Below are 17,703 nucleotides of genomic sequence, written 5' to 3' on the forward strand. Positions count from 1 at the left end.
AATGGCTGCGCGTAATTCCTGGTGGATATATATATATATATATATATATATATGTATATATATTTTTGGGGGTTTTGTTTTTGCTGTGGAGATATAAAGTACTGCCTCTCATGAAATTGGGCTTCTCCAAGTCAGCTGTTGCTTTTGCCTTTTCATACCGAGGAAGCGTCAGTACGCTTTTCTTTTTCATGACGAGCAGAGCTGTGTCGAGCTGGCAAGAGAGGTCGATGACGTACACCCCCTCTGAACTTGTGATGGCGCTCCCTTAGCTCCACAGGAGATTGAGTTGACTTTTATCTGTACCTTTGGGTGACTGCCCACTATTTCTCTCATAGCTTTGGTAGGAAAGCACTGCCAACAGCTGCATGCCTCTGGGAGTACAAGGAATGCAACGTCACTGGCAAAAAATTATTACCAGTGAGTAGTTGCATTCTATTTAGGTCGAGCATTCGAGACCTCTTGTATATACTTTAGCATATACTTATATGTATATGTACTTTGTGGGCTCTCGAGATCAAGCCAATGACTTGTCTGCTTCCGCTTAGGAAATACCAGAATTGCTTTCTGCTTGTTTAACTGCCTCCATTTACCTGTCTTGAGAGAAAACGAACAGTAGAGATCAGTAAGATACCAGAATTGCTTTCTGCTGAGGGACTTTCTTTTTTAAATTTTTCTGGCAACTGCCTCTATTTAACTTTCTTGATAGAAAACGACCAGCAGAGGTCAGTAAAATACCAGTATCACTTTAGCATTCTCTAGATTCCAGTCCATAGAAATTGTCTTCGACGAGCACTCGTTGACAATAATATATTTTTTTAATCTTCTATTTTCAGTGATATGACCACCAAAGGCCCTGTTTTTATATTAAAAACAGAGCTTTGGACTATACCATTTCCCGCTGGATGGCAATATTTCTCTCCATGTTTTCCCATACCTGGCTTGTCACGCAGTTTGGTGCTTACTTTCCCCTCCATGTTAAAGAACAGTAGATGTTTCAGCACCCAGGCTAATGTGCTGCATAGCTAAATATATATAAGGTCCCAAAGTCGAGACCGTTTGCATAGCAAATGCTTGTTTTATTATACGCTTGTTCTGGTGTCAGAATATCCCTTTAATAAAATAACCAGAGATAATATATATTAGTACTCACTAGTAGGTAAATGGTGTGAATGTAGAGATAAGATAACAAAGACAGATTAGTAAGCAAAGAGAAGGAAAGTTCTTTGAAGATACTTAAAAGGAGAGAATGGAAGGTTATATGATAGATGAAAGCAAATGGTGCAGAAAGAAGTCTAGGCATACAAAGCAATAACTGCAATAGACGAAATAACAAGAGGATAGAGAAAGAGAAGACCCAGTGAATGATGGCAAGGCTAAGCAATGCAAATGGGAGCATCAGTGGGGTGCAGCACGAAGAAAAAATGTGCTGAAGACAGCACAACCTGCATGAAAGGAAATATGCTCTATGCCTGAAAGGATGAAAAGTGTATATTATGCAGAGAAGAAAAGCATTGGTGTATGTGAATGAAAGGAAGCGACGAAAATGAAAACCAAATTCAGAAGATTATATATCTACTTTGATCAGATATGTTCTGCAGCTTGAAATAAGACAAATCGGCAGTGTAACGAAAAACAAGCAAATCTCAATTTTCTGGGAAAGCGTTCACAGTGCTGTAGAACCACACAAGTCAATTGTTATACAGAGATTTAGCTAACAAAAACCTGACTTTCCCCTTTGCAACAGAAAACAAACTGCACCTTCATACACGATTTAAACCCTTGTATGCTCATGACGGAGCCGCTCCGTCATGAGCATCGGCTGAGCTGTGCTCATGACGGAGCGGTTCCGTCATGGCCCTACCGCCGCGCCTGCGCGGCGCTGATTTCGCGCCTGCGCGGAGCGTTCTATTAAGCGGGCGGGCCATGACGGAACCGCTCCGTCATGAGCACAGCGCAATCGCGGCTCGTGACGGAGCGGCTCCGTCACGAGCATGCAAGCGCCGCTCGGGCCCCCCCCCCCACTAGCGCTGCGGCGGAATTGCCGCCGCAGCGAAGGGGTTAAGGCTATGCTAGAAAACACATCGGTATTGTTGACGAAAATCACCTTAAGCACCAACCACTCTATAGCTCATCTGATTCAACAACAGAAATCAAGTGGTCAAGGCATGTGTTTGTAGATCTTTATTGAGCCTTCAGCAGCAGTATCTATAATACCGCTGAGAGGTATACATAAAAGAATGATGAGTGATTGAGAGACAGAACACCATCTCTCGATTTATAATCTGTATTTCCCATGGTGCATAGCTTTGTACAGTTGATCTCACCAGCTTTTGAGTGACCAACAGGAAAATAATTTGACAGTTTCAAGCACTATCGAAAAGCATAATTGAACTCTAAATGTATGTTGGTTTGAATGGAATTCATGAGTCAAAGCTTTTACAGGTAGGAGAAAGAGCCATCTTAAAGGAAATGCTTTTTGGTAATATCTTCCAAGAAACTTCTTCAAATGGAGATGATCAATGTGACATTAATGTACTATCTGCATCACTTGGGGAACTCCTGGCAGTTCCGAGTGATATCCCTCCTCCCCGAATCTGTGTCACTTGCTTATTCCCCACAGTAACCCCTTATGATCAGGAAACTCCTTTCTTGTTAGGTCTCGACTATTATATTCCGCAAGGAATAAATAGATGAGATTATTGTGGGCAAACCAAGCTCTGAAACCAGTGGATTTCGGACAGTTCGTGTGGCTTACTGAAGCGGAAAGCGCGTCCACATCCGCGTCCACATCAAAGCCATCCGCCTCCCTCCCACAGGCATCTGAAGCTTCCCCCAGCGTGCGCTCGGCCTCAGGCATTTCTCCTCCCCCCTAATTATTCACCCCTGCTGTTGCTACCCACGGCCGGCCGTACTTTCACTTTCACGGCCGTCAGGCTGTGTCTCGCATTTCTCCTCTCCCCTAATTATTCACGGCCGCCAGGCGGTGTCTCTTTCAACATCCTCCCCTGTCCCAGTGTACTTTTTAAACTTGTTTCCAGAGCTGATTTCAGCCACACAGTGCCGGTCTGCAAGGAGGCACTCATTGTCCCGCAGGTAATTACTCTAGGATGGAGCGCTTGCTAACGTGCTAACCATTAGAGCAGTTTATCTTCAGTTTCTCTGCTGTGTTCTTTATTTTCACAGAACGGCTGCATTATCAGCAGCCCAATTTCACGGCAACTTCTGGGCGGTTGACATGCTTTTATCAAATCCTGTGCCCTGATAAGATCAATCACTTTCAGCCACATAGCATTAGTCATGCAGTGCCAGACTGCGAGGAGGCATTTCTTGCCCCACAGGTAATTATTTGAGCACGCAGTGCATGCCAGCGCATCAATGATTAGAGCAGTTTGTTTGTTGTTTAGTTAAACTGTTGTGTTCCTTACCTCCACAGAACGACGGCACTATCAACAGCTTAATTTCACGGTTATTTTCAGGCCGTCCACACACCATCACTAAATTTTGTGCCCCAACAGGATTGTTATCTTAATCACCACACAGGCACACGTGGCGCCAGTACCTTAATTATCAGGTACCCCAGATCTTATGATTTTGGAGTGGTGGGCTTATTATCGGCATTTGTTTCTACATTCATTGTTAGGCATTCTATATATTATTTACAGTTCTCCCATTTTCTACGTAGCATTAGTCATGCAGCGCCAGTCTGCGAGGAGGCATTCCTTGCCCCGCAGGTAATTATTTGAGCACGCAGCGCATGCCAGCTCGTCAATGATTGGAGCAGTTTGTTTGTTGTTTAGTTAAACTGCCGTGTTCCTTACCTCCACAGAACAACGGCACTATCAACAGCTTAATTTCACAGTTATTTTCGGGCCGTCCACACGCCATCACTAAATTTTGTGCCCCGACAGGATTGTTATCTTAATCACCACACAGGCACACATGGCGCCAGTACCTTAATTATCAGGTACCCCAGATCTTATGATTTCGGAGCGGTGGGCTTATTATCGGCATTTGTTTCTACATTCATTGTTAGGCATTCTATATATTATTTACAATTCTCCCATTTTCTGCCCCTATTTAGTGCACGTTCCTGTGCAAATTATAAATTTCATAGCAATCTATTGCCAGCACAACACGGACAGAATCTCAAAAACGCAGGTTTTCGCTGCATGTCCTCATCTTAATGCATTGTTTGCAGCATATCCTTTGAAACGTGAATTTCACTCTTCAGGTTTTTCACATCATGTTAGTAACATTGAGTTTTTCGATATGTATATACATCGTTACTGAGGCATGATGCTGACATATATTTAATCTGGGTTCTGCATCGCCCGAGATACTTTGTTACTTAGGCACTTTATTTACACACTCTGTGGTGTTGCCGGCCGACCGGGTGAGATACAGTTTCCTCATTATTTTTTCATCGGTCTGCATGGTTAGAGAGGAGTTTCTTAAATAATTGGGAGTGTTACCCCTAGACGTGAAATGCACGAATGAGGCAGTTTCCAAAACGGCAATTGGTAAATGAAAAGGTGATATCACTACGAGGATTATGTTTGGGTGTGTCTTTATACCCTGTGGCTCTCTATACCTGGAGAATTTGTGAGCGTCGCTATTAATAGGTGCAAGATCAACTACATATGATTCTATTGAGAATAGTTGCACTTTAAGTGCCTGAGGAGTAGTTTAAATGTGGTTATTCATTTCACTTTTGTTTCTTTCAGCCGATTTAAATTCACTGTCATCACTTTTAATAATCAAGGCTGGCCACATCCTTATGCCCTCTGTTAGACTCGTTTTTTGTGCCTTTGTGCCCTCTGTTAGACTCGGTTTTTGTGCCTTTCTGCCCTCTGCATCACCACATCATCACTCAGCGCTACCCCAGCATCACTCAGCACCACCACAGAATCACTCAGCGCCACCCCAGCATCACTCAGCACCACCACAGCATCACTCAGCACCACCACAGCACCACTCAGCATCACCACATCATCACTCAGCGCTACCCCAGCATCACTCAGCACCACCACATTATCACTCAGCACCACCACATTATCACTCAACACCACCACATTATCACTCAGCACCACATTATCACTCAGCACCTCTCAGCACCACCACCACATTATCACTCAGCACCACCACATTATCACTCAGCACCACTACCACAGCACCACTCAGCGCCACTACAACATCACTCAGCAGCACCACTCAGCACCACCAAATTATCACTCAGCACCACCTCATTATCACTCAGCACCACCACATTATCACTCAGCACCACCACAGCACCACTCTGCACCACTCAGCTCCACCACATTATCACTCAGCACCACCACATTATCACTCAGCACCACCACAGCACCACTCAACACTACCACAACATCACTCGGCACCACCACAGCACCACTCAGCACCACCACAGCATCACTCAGCACTACTACAGCATTACCACAGCACCACCACAGCACCACCCAGCACCACCACAGCATCACTCAGCACCACCACAGCATCACTCAGCACCACCACAGCACCACTCAGCACCACCACAGCACCACTCAGCGCAACCACAGCATCACTCAGCACAACCACAGCATCACTCAGCGCAACCACAGCATCACTCAGCGCAACCACAGCATCACTCAGCGCAACCACAGCATCACTCAGTGCAACAACAGCATCACTCAGTGCATCCACAGCATCACTCAGCGCAACCACAGCATCACTCAGCACCACCACAGCATCACTGGTTCAAATATGTTCTCTCAATGTTTCAAGCTTTATTACAAATGTCACAAAAAGATGTTAGTATTTCAATTCTGTTCTTGGATTTTCGTCACAATAAAATACACTAAACATAATCTTCACAAAAGTTATTTACAAAAGTTTAAGCTATTGCCATTATAAATTACAATCACTTTTATTTAAGTATTAATGATTTAAAAAAATTAAAAGCCATTGTTATTTGTAATATCAATACATCTAAGTCACGTAAATACAAAACATGTTGCATTACAAATGCTATAGGTGTCACATTTGCGAAAGTTATAACTATTGGCATTGTAAATGACAAAGCTATTAATTTAGCTATTTTCAAAACCAACACATAAATAAAAAAATTGTCATTTACAAGACCAATAGCTCAAACTTTCCTAATGCGAGACCTATTGCATTGCAAATGCTTGTGTTTTGTTTGGTGTCAGCTATTGTTGCATTTCCTCCTCTATCATTTATCAATGTACATTATTTTACTTTTTCTATGTAGCTATTAAATACGGATAATGAATTAACAGCCTGACTTTTCCGCCTGCACAGTTTACAAAAATTACATATTGTGACTGTTTCAAATTATGTTAAGCTCCATAAAACATTGGTTTCAGGTACAAGTTCTTTCAAACTAGTGTTGTGGAAGCATTTTCTAGCAAAATATTTTTGCAATGACACCCTCACTCCCACTGACACCAAGATACCCATATCAATACGTGTTACCTCAAAGTCAGGGAGGAATGCAATACAGCGGAGTCCATTGCACACCCCTAATTACCCAAATCAATCTTTTACATACTGAGATTCTCAAAAACTGTCTTAGGAACTGGCAGTTTTCTGGGATCTATGGGAGATGATGACGTCAAGCTAGACTCTGCGATTGTGCACTTTCTCCTTTAACGCAATGGGAGACGTTTGTGCAAGTGCTGGCAGAGCTTGCATGATTTGTTGTCCAGTGGTATACATAAAGTGGGACAGACTGCATGAGCTGTCATTGTGTGTCATAAATATGTTTGCCCACTATGCAAGATTTGCTGTCCTCTCGTAACTCCATTTTGGCATGTTTTCTATGAGCTGTTACAATATGCTAGCTATAGGGAAAACTGTATCAATTTTTAGTTCTGCACAATGTATTGGTCTTTCCTACTTATATGATGTTTTAGGCCCATATTACAAAGTGCCCCAGGTGTGAACGGGCGTTTGTGCCCACTTTGTGTGCCCCTGGGGCACTTTGGTGTTACAGAAGGGGCCGCAGACACTTATTCGTCCCCTTCTGTAATACTGATACCGGTATCTTCAGGGGGCGTTCCCTCATTTGCGTGGGGGCGTGGCACATGCAAATGAGGGAATCCCTTTGCCTCTGACTGCACCTGCCTGCAAGGGTATCTCTAATCCTCCTTCAAAGTGCAGTCGGGTTGTCGCCTGCACTGTGAAAACAAGGAGCAGCTTCAAAACAGCCGCTCCGTTTTTCACATAAATGCGCTGCCCCCAGGGCAGCATGAGTTTGCAGTTGCCATAAGGGTAGCACATTCATCATAATAAGGCGCGTCATCCGTCATTGCGCTGGGCGCACCTTTTAAAGGTGGGCCCAGCGCAACAAAGGAAAATTCGCCACATGTATAATGCGTCCCCTAGTGTGCATGAGCGGTTGCCCTGTTACCTGTATACTCAATGTATGTATCAACTGTTGCTGTATTGCCCTGTGTAAATCAAATGATGATCCACTCTGCAGGAGCAATTGACGTGTGATGTGTGTATGTTGGCAAGGTGTGATGAGGGTAATGATCTGTTCTCTTTGTATATAAAGAAATTAGCAGGAACAGCTGCCATACTTTATGTGTATGTTGGCACTGTGTGCATCAGCTAATGCCAGTTTTATCCTGGGTTGGCACAGAGTGAATCAACGGTTGCACTTGTTAACTCAGACTCTGCATCAGGGGATGCCTCCTATAATCTGCATGTTGGCACAGTGTGCAAAAGTCATTTTCCAGTGCTACCTGTGTGGTGGAGCATGCATGGACCATTACTTTTGCAGATGGCTATGCTTCTCCTTCCTAGATACTAGGAGAGGCTATTGGGGCATGCAGGCTGTTCCAATAAAAGATTACACAGAATCAAGATCAGGTGACCCATTCACACTTTTTTAGATGTCGTAAATCTGCATGCCAAAGGTTTCCTCCTACAGTTTATGCAGATGTACGACTACCAGGGGTTTTAACCCCATAAATCACTCGATAATCTCCTCAAATCATTGCACCCATGCACACTCCCACTTGTCTCATTTTACCTACTGCCTTCAGCACAGACAAGCTACAGGAGTAAGCACAAAGAATGGCAAGAGCTCATGTAACCTTTTTTTATCTCCACCTGGAAGGTAATTTTGCAAGTTGAGAAATCCTCTTCCCTGCACCCCATGATATATAAAACATTTTTTTATATAGTGCGGAAATACCTTGTTATTTTACATTTTAAATGATGTGACAATATGCGTTACTATTACCCAATTTAATGGCATTCTGCGTATTGATGTCAGAGGGGAAACGGTCAGAGCTATGCGTTTCAGAGGCACGCATGTTCCTGCATCGCAATTTCTACCATGCCTGCCTCAACCACACGCATGCCTTAACCACGCAGGCAGGGACGTTTTTAGGGCTCGAGGGGGAGGCGGTTGATTTTCAGGAGGGAGGGGTAGTTTTAGGTCTGAGGGCAGTGGTCGGGGGTAACGCTTACCTAAAAAGTCTTAACCACGCATATGTCTTTGCCATACATGCCTTAACAACGCACATTTCGTTGTAAAGGCATGCGTGGTAAACGCATGCGTGGTTCCGTCACACAACCCGGGGAGCACTTAACTCACGGATCCATGTTGCCAGCAGTAGGGCTACTTGAAAGTGGCCCATACTCTTTCCCACACGAGAAACACAATCACTCCTACTTGTTTATGTGTGCTTCCAGGCTGTGAATGGGCATGCAAAATGTGTGGGAATATTCACTGCTTTGATTTTGCATGCCACCTCCAACTTCTCCCCTCCCTATTTACTGTCCCTACCCCCAAACGTGCAACTGCAGAAATGTTTCCATGTTCGCAGATTTCAGCTAAGAAGCAGTGGAATTTTTCATTCAGACAAATTTGCAACCACAAACTATTTTTACACGTTTGTGTTACATTACTTACCAAATGGCCAACCACCAGAAGCACTTGGGTTTGTTCTATTAATTATCAATGATAGCACTTTCCATATCTAAATGCTCTTTCCTTTACTTCAGTAGCATAATAATAACGATCAGCAGGGTTAAAAGATATCCATTAATTGCAAATTATCCCTTTCTCTTGTGCATTCAAAAAAAGCTGTACCTAATGAAGTTTTGATACATTCTCACTGCTTTGAAAATGCTCATGTGTTTTTGAATTACTGTTGCTGTAAAGAATGGAAAAAAATCAGCATTTATTAATGATGTATGGTGAGGATGCATATTAATGGGAAAAATATCTTTGTGTTTTTTTAAACAGGATTTTTTGGACCATCCTGTGAGGAAAAAATCGACCCGTGTGTGTCGTCTCCCTGTCAGAACAATGGCACGTGCTACGCGGACAGACTATCCTACTCATGCAGCTGTAGTCCTGGGTTTACGGGCCCGACCTGTGCACGCCTCATCGACTTTTGCGCCTTGAACCCGTGTGCTCATGGGATTTGTCGCAGTGTTGGAACCAGCTACAAGTGCCTCTGCATTCCAGGTGGGTGTCACTGGGCTCTCGATTTATTTATTTATATATACAATATTGCAGATAGAGTATGTGTTGAGGTAAAGGACTGATCAATCTCACCTGACGTCACTTCCTACAGAAAATTGAATTGGTTCCTGGCGGGAAGTGCTGCATCTGTAGGCTGCTATTTGTATCTGCAGGAGGGCAGCATTAAAACATTTATCCCCTTTGCTACATCAGAAACAGCATGCTGGGTGTACCCTACAGAGGCATAGTCAATAATTCAAGCTTTGAATTAGATTAGTTAGTCCTTGCTTTATAGAATAGGGGTTCAATTTTAGGGTTTGGCAGGTGGCCCACCTGTCAGCTAGGGTGGCAGAGATCATTACCACCACTGCCCTGGAAGACTACCATCCACCATATTTAGATATCTCCACTGGCCTGCGGAGATCTCTGTGCCTTCGAAGAAACCCTAGTGACTACTCTGAAGGCACTGGAAGTTTGCTGAGCATCGGCCATGTTTCATGCAGCCACTCAGCAAATGTTTTTGTTTAGCAAAAACAAACTCCCAAAGCGTGATGCTCCGACACCCTTAGTGATTTTTCCCAGGGTGCGAGGGTCATTTTTCGGTCGAGGACCGGAAATGCTGGCTTGCCAGCATTTCCGGGAGGAGATCGTATGATACTTAGTAGGGATCTGGAACCCGCCTCCCTCGGCCGTCTCACCTCAATTGGCTGGCTTCCTAAAAGGAGGCCAGCCATTGAAGGAGGGACCCGTCCCTCCAAAGAAGCTCCGTCTCTTTCGGATTCGGGGGCGTGATTTTTTGCATTCTTTAGCCCTGTGACGTTGTCTGTCACTCAGGGCGCAAAAACACGCCCCCGAATCCGAAAATGGCCGTGCGTTTCTCCGAGGCATTGTCTCCTTGCCTCGGAGAGACGTGGTCGTGTTTTCGTAGCTGCTCGCCTCCCTTCCCTGCTGCTTTTAGGAGCTGCTTGGCTCCGCTCGCCTCCCCCCTCCCTCTGCCCTCCTCCGTCGTGCTCTCGCCTCCCCCCCCCCTCCCTCTGCTGCAGCTCTCCTCCGTCGTGCTCTGCCGCTCCCCGGCCCCCACCCCTCCCTCCCGCATTCGTAATCGTGATTAGGCCACGGCAAGGCTGAAGACAGAATGCTTAAAAACTATCACTTTTAATATGTACTTCTCAGTGCATTGCTACAATGTGATCTATTAATGTGAAAACTTCCACATGTTACAGAAATACACGTTTTTAAAGAGACTTTTCCATTGTTTACGCGATTGTTGTTGAATGAGTTCTATTGTAAATGTTTTCAGGGCTCGGCAAGTACACGGACTGTCTCTAAGAACCAAGCCGGACCCCAACTCTGACTCGGCTTTCCCTATTTATTTGCTAGCTCCCCACCTCTAGACTTTAAGCTGTGTGGGACGTGCCCTGCACAACAGGGACCTGGGTTGCTTACGATTCGGGCAACTCAGGGAATGACGTGACAAACAGTAAAGGGATCGCGTTGCTAAGGGTCATTTCTCTAACGGGTAGTCGTTTCCCTTTAACGGTGAGACGAACTTATGTGACGTAAGACGTCTCGTTGCGTGCATGTCGCGTAGAGACGCAGTAGCCGGTTGTGTGAACTCTGATGGGAGCTGTCGTTCTTTGAGTTAAAGACACAAAGATCGCTATGGCGGCTCCTATAGATATGGAGCTGAAAAAGGTATCGTACTGCTATTTAACTCTGTTTTAATTACAGATTCGAACGACCGAAAGTATATTCAAGTTTAAGTACCAGTACCTTAACCTTGTTCCAGGCACAAGATGTCTTGTATTTAGCCATCTTTCATACCGAAACCGCATATAGCAAATTCTTTAGTTTGATATACGTTAACCCAGCGACGATGTATACAGCACGTATTTTTCGTTAAGCCCCCCTCCCCATCGTTCAACCAAGAAGCATCTCGCTGTGCCCCACGTCTCTGTTTTTTTTTTTATATATATATATATATATATATATATATATATATATATATATATATATATTCATACATCCCACGTCCCCAATTCCCTGTTGAGCCTGAAAGAAGGCACACGAACTAACTGATGGACGCGTTCTGGTTTTCTTTCAACTCGGAAATCGTGCGTGGAACCACTCTCAATTACTCACGCGTGTTTGCCAGTGTGCCACTGCCTCGTATGTTAATCTTAGTTAGTTGTCTCCACCCAACAGGCAAGACTAAATACCTTTGGTGCACTCCCGTTTCCTTCATATGGCCAGTATGCAGTGGGGTGAACTCCAAGGCCTGGCGCAATTCAAGACCCCCAGACCCAGAGTGGAGGTGGAGCTCTGTAGGAATGGAGCTGCTCTGAAGCCAGACTACCCATGTTCCTGATTCTTTTGTTTTAGTTCTTAATTGTGTGAGAGGTTTATCATGCTGAAAGCTCCCTTTTTTTCCAGTCAATGAGACTATTAATTGGTATTAAGTACTTTCAGTATCTGTATTTTCTCGTTTTAGAGGGTTGACTCAATTAGCTTTTCAGTGTAGACCTAAAAATCACTCCTGACAGTCCTAATATAGCTGGTTATTAGCAAGTGTACTCAGTCCTCGAAAAATCCTGAAAATGTTACTAGATCTGCAGGTCTAGTGACTTAATCTACTTGACCTATTTGTAACGCTCTCGACCCATAATCTGGCTTCAAATGATGTGATCGAGGGCAAATCATTTAATTAATTGAGCCGCCATTTTGACATATGATCCCACCTTCAAATGCTGTCTGCTTTTACCAAAAGTTCTCCTGCCCTCACTCTCCCTCCTGCCCTCACTCTCCCTCCTGCCCTCACTCTCCCTCATGCCCTCTCTCTCCCTCCTGCCCTCTCTCTCCCTCCTGCCCACCCTCTCCCTCCTGCCCACCCTCTCCCTCCTGCCCTCCCTCTCCTTCCTGCCCTCCCTCTCTCTTCTGCCCTCCATCTCCCTTCTGCCCTCCATCTCCCTTCTGCCCTCCCTCTCCCATCTGCCTTCCCTCTCCCTTCTGCCCTTTCCTCCTGCCCACCCTTTCCTCCTGCCCACCCTTTCCTCCTGCCCTCCCTCTCCATCTCTCTCTCCCGCCTGCCCTCTCTCTCCTTCCTGCCCCCTCTCTCCCTCCTGCCCTCCCTCTCTATCCTGCCCTCACTCTCCATCCTGCCCTCACTCTCCATCCTGCCCTCCCTCTCCAGCCTGCCCTCACTCCATCCTGCCCACCCTTTCCTCCTGCCCTCCCACTCCCTCCTGCCCTCCCACTCCCTCCTGCACTCCCTCCTGCCCTCCCACTCCCTCCTGCCCTCCCACTCCCTCCTGCCCTCCCACTCCCTCCTGCCCTCCCACTCCCTCCTGCCCTCACTCTCCCTCCTGCCCTCACTCTCCCTCCTGCCCTCACTCTCCCTCCTGCCCTCACTCTCCCTCCTGCCCTCACTCTCCCTCCTGCCCTCACTCTCCCTCCTGCCCTCACTCTCCCTCCTGCCATCACTCTCCCTCCTGCCCTCACTCTCCCTCCTGCCCTCACTCTCCATCCTGCCCTCTCTCTCCCTCCTGCCCTCTCTCTCCCTCCTGCCCTCTCTCTCCCTCCTGCCCTCTCTCCATCTCTCTCTCCATCTCTCTCTCCCTCATGCCCTCCCTCTCAATCTCTCTCCCTCCTGCCCTCCCTCTCCCTCCTGCCCTCCCTCTCCCTCCTGCCCTCCCTCTCCCTTCTACCCTCCCTCTCCCTTCTACCCTCCCTCTCCCTTCTACCCTCCCTCTCCCTTCTACCCTCCCTCTCCCTTCTACCCTCCCTCTCCCTCCTGCCCTCCCTCTCCCTCCTGCCCTCCCTCTCCCTCCTGCCCTCCCTCTCCCTCCTGCCCACCCTCCCTCTCCCTCCTGCCCTCCCTTCTGCCCTCACTCTCTCTTCTGCCCTCACTCTCCCTTCTGCCCTTTCCTCCTGCCCACCCTTTCCTCCTGCCCACCCTTTCCTCCTGGCCACCCTTTCCTCCTGCCCTCCCTCTCCATATCTCTCTCCCGCCTGCCCTCTCTCTCCTTCCTGCCCCCTCTCTCCCTCCTGCCCTCTCTCTCCCCTCCCTCTCCCTCCCCCATCTCACTGTGTGTGTGTCTGTCTGTCTGTGTCAGCCTTCAGCTTCCTCAGCGCACACACCCAGACAGCCGCACCAAAGTACTTAGCAGGTCTTTAAAAGACCATTTACATGTTATTGAGGCTTTGTTGTAGCGCCCCTGCATCTCCACTCTGACCATCACCTCTCGCCCGGCCCCACAGAGCAGAGGCTTTGTCGTATTTCACCTCTTAGCGCCACCTAAAAGGTTAGGTTAATCTCAATATGTGAACCATGATTAGTGAGAACAATAAATAGATCTTAGAGCACTCACCCAGCCCCCTCTAAACATAGTGGTGTAACACAGGCCCGCACAGGCCCCGTGGTGCTGCGGCCCGCAAGCTGCAGGGGGCCCACTCAGCACAATACTCTAGCCTGCGAGCTCTGGGGTGCACACAACATAAAAGAAAATAGCTACTAGCTTTTTTTAAACATACTTTTATTGGTTTTATTCAGGTTATCATTACAATCGAGCATGGCATTATTATAGGTTTCAGGAATCATCAACATAATACACAGTACACAGTTGGTCTTCCAATCTTACATTCAGTGACATATGACTTTTCCATTGTACTTGCTATAGTCAAACAGTTTATGTATGTATTTTATGTATGTATTTGGTGTATTTCAATGTAGCTTTCCAATATAGGATGGCTGTTTTGAGCAACAAGGGTATTTTAGAGACAGGCAAAAGCAGTCTGTGCTTGCTCCCATACCCCCTGGCTGTGCTTGCTTTCCCGCCCCCTGGCTGTGCTTGCTTTCCCGCCCCCTGGCTGTGCTTGCTTCCCCGCCCCCTGGCTGTGCTTGCTTCCCCGCCCCCTGGCTGTGCTTGCTTCCCCGCCCCCTGGCTGTGCTTGCTCCCCCGCCCCCTGGCTGTGCTTGCTCCCCCGTGTGTGTGTGTGGCTCTGGGGGTGTGTGTGTAAATGCAATAGGTCATGCATTTGCGAGCGATTAACCTATTGGCATTGCAAATGACAATGCCATTTATTTAACGAGTAAGCTATTGGCGGTGTAAATGACAATGACGTTTATTGAAGATTAAAAAAATAAAAAAAATGTCATGAGCAATGCCAATAGCTCTACCTTTAATAATGCCGAGACCATTGCATTGTAAATGCTTGTTCTTTTTTCTGTTCGGGTCCATCAGGCTTTTCCTGGTAGTTCCAGTGAGAAACGAAAGTGCATCAGACCATCCACTCTAGCTGGTGCAAACAGTTTCAGGTACTTACACCGAAGGCGCGGATCCGGCGCCCCTATAGAAAATCTGTCTCAACAACACTACCCAACACCATGATACTCACCATTAATCATAAACTCTTCACAAGGCCCATAAATAACTGAGACAAATATTGGGCAACTGAATCATGTGACCTAATTAATCAGAACTATTCACAAGCTATTTACATATTATATACAACTGCAGATTATTATCATCATAACCATGTAAATATAATGGAAACATTTAATTAAGTCACCTAGGTAAATGGATCAACTGATGGTAACTAGACTAAGAATAAACAAGACCAGCTTGTCATTTCAAAATCTATTTTATTAATTTTATTTTCAAATAAAGAGCACTTTTAGTAATAGAAATCTTTTTATTAGCAATCTGAAAGCATCTTTCATCAAAGTAAAGGCACATTAGACTGACATTTCAAAACAGATCAGCTTGCAGAGAATTAAAGCAGTAAAGGTCTCATTCCCTAAATTCTATTTCCCTGACTAAACTCATTTAAACCTAAAAGGAAAAGTCATTAGTTCAGCTATCCTTAAGTGAGTCAAAAGTCCGACAGCACCTCACGCCCTTCAGGAATCAGGAACGAGCCAGCCAGCCCTCCTCCCAAGGGGCCAGGTTTTTATACCTTTTCTCTATCTAAAACTTACTAATTCACACTAAAAGAATACTTTTTCTCCGTCATTCAGCATTTCTATTGGCTGACAGCCGTCAGTCCATATGAGATCATAACCTTTTCAATCCAAAGTTGTGCCTTTCTAAAACATCTTTGTCCTTTGTCCACAGGCGACATTAGCTTCCGAGGATTTTGCAACATCTTATTAAATAACAGTTCACTGCTTCCTCAGCTTGGCTGTTCTGCCGCTTCCTGTCCTTGAAGTTATTCAACTCAGAGCACATCTTGCACAGTTCCATTTATTTATTTTCTGATGAACGTAAATGTGGCAAACTTTTCCACTTTCTTAGCTGTGCTCAGCTCATCACGACAGGATTCCAAACACCCTTTTAAAAAGCTAGGCCTCAGGCCTTTTTCTTGAAGGCTAGTATTCAAACAAACACAAAACATTAATTAATTTGGGTAATGAAAATCATTCTGTTACCCACCCCCTTTACTAATGTTAACCCATTAGTTTATGTTATCTAGCTTTAAGCACATGAATGCAGCTTTTTATTTACCATCTTCTTTTTAGGCCAACAGGATTCTCCACAAACCTTTGCCACATAAAAGACACGACATAGACAAAAGCACATTTAAAATAGGCACATGCCATTAATTAAACAGCCGCAATTAATGTTGACAGAACAAATGGACAAGATTAGTTCATTATTTTTCAACGTACTTGCAAATGCAACAAAGAGCACATAATGTTAATCCCCATATGTCGTGTATGCATTTTAATCTAGGTTGATTAGGACATTTTCGTGCATAAACTCATTAATATAATTAATTATGGAAGTTTAACCCCTTCGATGCTCATGACGAGCTCAGCTCCTCATGAGGCACGGTTGAGCTGTGCTCATGACGAGCTGAGCTCGTCATGAACAATGGGAAAAACTCGGGACCCAGCACAGGAGGGGAAAACCATCAGCAGCAATGGTGTTAACTTCACGAGTCAAAATATAATTCATTTCTGAAACTCGCTTCATCAGCTCCAAGTCCACCAGGGTGTCAGTGTAAGGTTTCCTCTGGTGAAGCCAGCGTGGGGATGACCAGCAGAAACGTGATGGTCAGCCTGACTCTACTCAGAGTGCGCAGACAATCGGGGTGGCGGAAAGGGTACTCCGCCATGTTTGCGGTGAATACTGCATCTGCCAATGTCTAAATCAGGCCCCAGCTGCCACGTGTCTTCTCCCACCTGGACGCATATAAATGATGTCAAATCAGTGATAGCAAACTGACTCTAGACTCCCTGGTAGGTGATAGTGATAGAAAGGTATTACCCTTTTTACACTGTGCATTGTGGGATTTTTATATAAATGACTTGTCCAGCTCAATGCTCAATACACCCCATGATTTATTTTCATGCGTCGCACTCACACCTTGAATAAGCTGTATCTCTCTGATTCCAAAGTCTCAATCTTGAAATTTGGTCACTTATTTTTTCAAGCTTTGCAGTAAGGCTGCACACTTTAAGATTTCGTAATTGCAGACTCTGGGCCAGATTTACAGTTTGGTGGATAGGTTACCTGTCATAAATGTGAAGGAAATGTGACGTATATCCCATCCGCCCTAGCCATAGGATATAGTGCACTTGCAGCAAGGTGAAGGGATATTTGTCACATTAGTAACCCATCTGCAAAATTCTAAATGAGGTCCTATGTTTCCTTTCATCTTTGACAGTTGCTGAATTCACATATTCGGTAAATTGATGTCATCATCAGTGGCGGCTCCTCTGCTACAGTGGAGGAGCGTTGCCCCACTGCCCTTAGAGCAGTGAAAAGTGGAAAAAAAAACGATAATAACAAGGTTAATATAGTTTTATTTTTGGTTGCTGTGGGCTGTGTTAGGGCGGGATGGGGTTGGTGGCTCATGGTGGGAGGAGGATTGGACCGTGCATACTAAGTGCGCCTGACAACTTGGCTGTCCGTTTCTGCTGGCCAAGCTGTCATGAGCACTTTGCATATTACCCACCAGACTGTAATGTACAGCCTGGTGGGGACTATGCACTGGCTCTCTTTCCCGATATGAGGGCCAATCCACGGCGCTCAGACAAATCACAGCGTTGTGATTGGCTCAAGGGAGCATGTGTGCCGGGTGCTTTCTGCAGCTTCTTCCGGACTGGAGTCAGGAAGAGCAGAGAAGTGGAGGAGAGAAGTGGCCGTTGGAAAAGGTAAGTGATTTTATTTCCTTTTAATTTCTACACCCTCCCTGCACCC

At 45.6% G+C, this 17,703-nt stretch overlaps 1 protein-coding gene across 1 annotated transcript in view; it reads left to right on the forward strand.

Annotated features, from left to right (window-relative positions):
• Positions 1 to 17,703, forward strand: part of DNER (delta/notch like EGF repeat containing) — a 1,176,744-nt gene that overhangs the window by 929,800 nt on the left and 229,241 nt on the right. The window contains exon 8 of the mRNA XM_086942563.1: positions 9,278 to 9,502. Within this exon, the coding sequence (XP_086798689.1) occupies positions 9,278 to 9,502 (225 nt within the window). The remainder of the gene's footprint in view (positions 1 to 9,277; positions 9,503 to 17,703) is intronic.

This window comes from Lissotriton vulgaris, chromosome 11 (assembly GCF_964263255.1).
Source record: "Lissotriton vulgaris chromosome 11, aLisVul1.2, whole genome shotgun sequence".
Taxonomy (NCBI): Eukaryota; Metazoa; Chordata; class Amphibia; order Caudata; family Salamandridae; genus Lissotriton; species Lissotriton vulgaris.